Source organism: Sinocyclocheilus grahami, unplaced genomic scaffold (assembly GCF_001515645.1).
Source record: "Sinocyclocheilus grahami isolate Dianchi unplaced genomic scaffold, SAMN03320097.WGS_v1.1 scaffold4161.1, whole genome shotgun sequence".
Classification (NCBI taxonomy): Eukaryota; Metazoa; Chordata; class Actinopteri; order Cypriniformes; family Cyprinidae; genus Sinocyclocheilus; species Sinocyclocheilus grahami.
In genome coordinates this window covers 13,790-16,469 of record NW_015509153.1, presented here as the reverse complement: position 1 = coordinate 16,469, position 2,680 = coordinate 13,790, and the positions used below count along the sequence as shown (strand labels likewise).

Here is a 2,680-nt window from a genome sequence, read left to right as displayed (position 1 = left end):
TATATATATATATATATAGTGTGTGTGTGTATATATATTTTTTTATTTTTTTGGAAGTCATCGGCCCATATTTAAACTTAATATTTAAATAATCATGTTTAACAGTGAAATTTTTGGAGAAAAACTACATTACCCATAATTCTGCAGAGAAAGCCCCAACAATAAGAAAATCAAAACAAGCAAATTGTGCAAAGAGCTCTGTAGCGACAAATAAGCATTGCAAATGACATGATAGTGAATCTCCCTTCACACATTATTTAAATATTTGAACATGTATGAATATTTAGCAATAAACAAAAAATGCATCGTTTCTATATGTGTAATTAACAGCTTTAAATCAACATTTATGAATCGTTTTTTATTTCAGTTGTCGTTTGCAATGCATTATGAGATTGTAGTTCTGTCATTAAAGTCGTTAAATACACTTTGCATTTTTCTTGGTTCAAATCAAGGTTTTTGATGTTGTGGTTGGTTTGATTCATGGCTTTATCGTTCCTTAATTAATACTTTTTTTTTTTAAGATTTATTTGTTGGCGTTTTTTTGCCTTTATGGCAAAATTTTTAGGACAGTTAGTTCACAGGAAGTGAAGTGGGAGAGAGAGAGAAGGGGGACGGGATCGGGAAAGGTCCACAAGCCGGGACTCGAACCGAGGACCCCCTAATGTGAAAATCGCTTCAGAGAGATCCACATCTTAGCTCAAATATAAAGAGAGTTTTATATTTTCATGTATAAAGACTTAATTAAACTGTGTAAGAAAGTATTATGTCATATTATATTACATTGCAAGTGGATGTTCATACATTTATTTCCCGCAGAGGAACCGATGAGCTGCTGGGAGTGATGGACAGGGTGCACATTGTGAATTCCACTCTGGGAAAAGCACTGGGAGGAGCTGCTGGTTCGTATAGATATCAGACATCATCTGGAGCACAGTTTTGCATAGTCAAGCTCCTATGTCAGGCAAAATAACAAATAAAATCGCAAAGTTCCTTTGCTAATAAGACTGGAGCAATTTTAGCCCTTTCAAATGTATATTTTTCTAATTCTCGGTCAGGTGGTTACACCGTCGGACCCAAGGCTTTGATTGAGCTTCTGAGACAGCGGTCTCGTCCGTACCTCTTTTCAAACTCCCTCCCTCCTCCTGTGGTGGGCTGTGCCACCCGTGCTGTGGAACTGCTGCTGGCATCCAATGAAATCGCTCAGTCCATGGCAGCTAAAACCATGAGGTGAGATCGGAGGGGGGAGTGGGCGCTCTGTGATATTTATAGATTCAGTTACACCCTTTAGCTTGCGTTACTGCTCTCTTTTTGTGGACCGAAGATAAGCAGCAGAGTTAAAACGAACAGAGTCTGCTTTTCAAAGCAGCAGTCTATCTGGGATGACATTGCAGTCAAAACAAAAAGAGCTGACTTTTGCTGGTTCAGTATGAAAGTAGGAATGCTTTTAAGAATAAAGGATTTTTGGAATTCATTGAGCTAATGAGAACAATGGTCTATTGTGCGCCTTTTCTTCTTTCCCAAAGGTTCAGAAACAACATGACACAGGCAGGGTTCACCATTTCTGGCACAGCTCATCCCATCTGTCCGGTGATGCTAGGAGACGCTCGCCTGGCTTCACTTATGGCTGATGATATGCTAAAACTGGGTCAGAATTCAGATGTATAATAGTCCATCTAAATGTTTTGCTACAAAATAAATGATGCAAGCCCAGCAGCCTGTTTAAAACAATGTTTTTCTCTCTGTCATCAGGAGTGTATGTGATCGGTTTCTCCTACCCAGTCGTTCCCAAAGGAAAAGCCCGCATTCGAGTCCAGATCTCTGCAGCTCACACTGATGAGGACATTGATCGTACTGTAGATGCCTTCATACAGACCGGCAGGAAGCATGGTGTCATTTCCTAATGTCCGAAACACAACTGACAAAGTTGTGGACTGTTAGAGTGAGGTTTAAGATACATATCATAGCAAAAATGCTTCTGAGATCAGTGAAGGTCAAAGGATATTTGTATATTTTATAAATGACTTTCTTTAAGATTAATAGTTGCTTCTTTTAGGGCAGTCTTCTACACCAGCTATATACCAAATGTGTCTTGACATTTTTCAGTTAAGACTTGTCTCATCAGCATTATTTGCAAGTTTATACAGATCATGCTGATGCTGCAGCTGTCCATAGATGGGTCAAAATAAAAAGGTTATGCCATTTAATGTCTAATCTTGATTATTTACATGAAGGTAGTTGACTACTTAAATTCACTACTTTCAAAGCAAATACTGTCCCTTACACCGCTGTATAAAATCAGACCCAAATCTTAATATTGAATAAACGAAAAGCCCATTTGTACAGTGCAATGTCCATGCAACAATTTCTCAAACAATATGCCAACAGTGGGGCATGTTGTCACAATGGAAACCTGTCATTATGACACAGCCTATTATAGACTGACATGAATAGTAAAGCAATTAAAAAACACTAAACTATTTATTGTATGTAATCATTAAAATGTAAAAGGTAATATACATGTCAAACCATTGTGTTGGCCCATTAATATAACATTTAAAACCTGGCATTTATATGTAAAACTTTTGTCCTGACAACACAGTTCGAGTTTTAAGCTCAAATCTATTTTTATTTCATATCTAACTTTTGTATTCTATATGTCAGCTTGGTTTTGAGTTCACTT

General features: G+C 37.4%; 1 protein-coding gene across 1 annotated transcript; it reads left to right on the top strand.

Annotated features, from left to right (window-relative positions):
* The first annotated feature begins 798 nt into the window (after window positions 1-798).
* On the top strand, window positions 799-2,199 carry LOC107576689 (2-amino-3-ketobutyrate coenzyme A ligase, mitochondrial-like). The gene is made up of 4 exons (XM_016262831.1): window positions 799-899; window positions 1,056-1,227; window positions 1,524-1,645; window positions 1,750-2,199. The coding sequence occupies exons 1-4, from the start codon at window positions 842-844 to the stop codon at window positions 1,899-1,901; spliced, it is 504 nt and encodes a 167-aa protein (XP_016118317.1). The 5' UTR covers window positions 799-841; the 3' UTR covers window positions 1,902-2,199.
* Window positions 2,200-2,680: the final 481 nt, after the last annotated feature.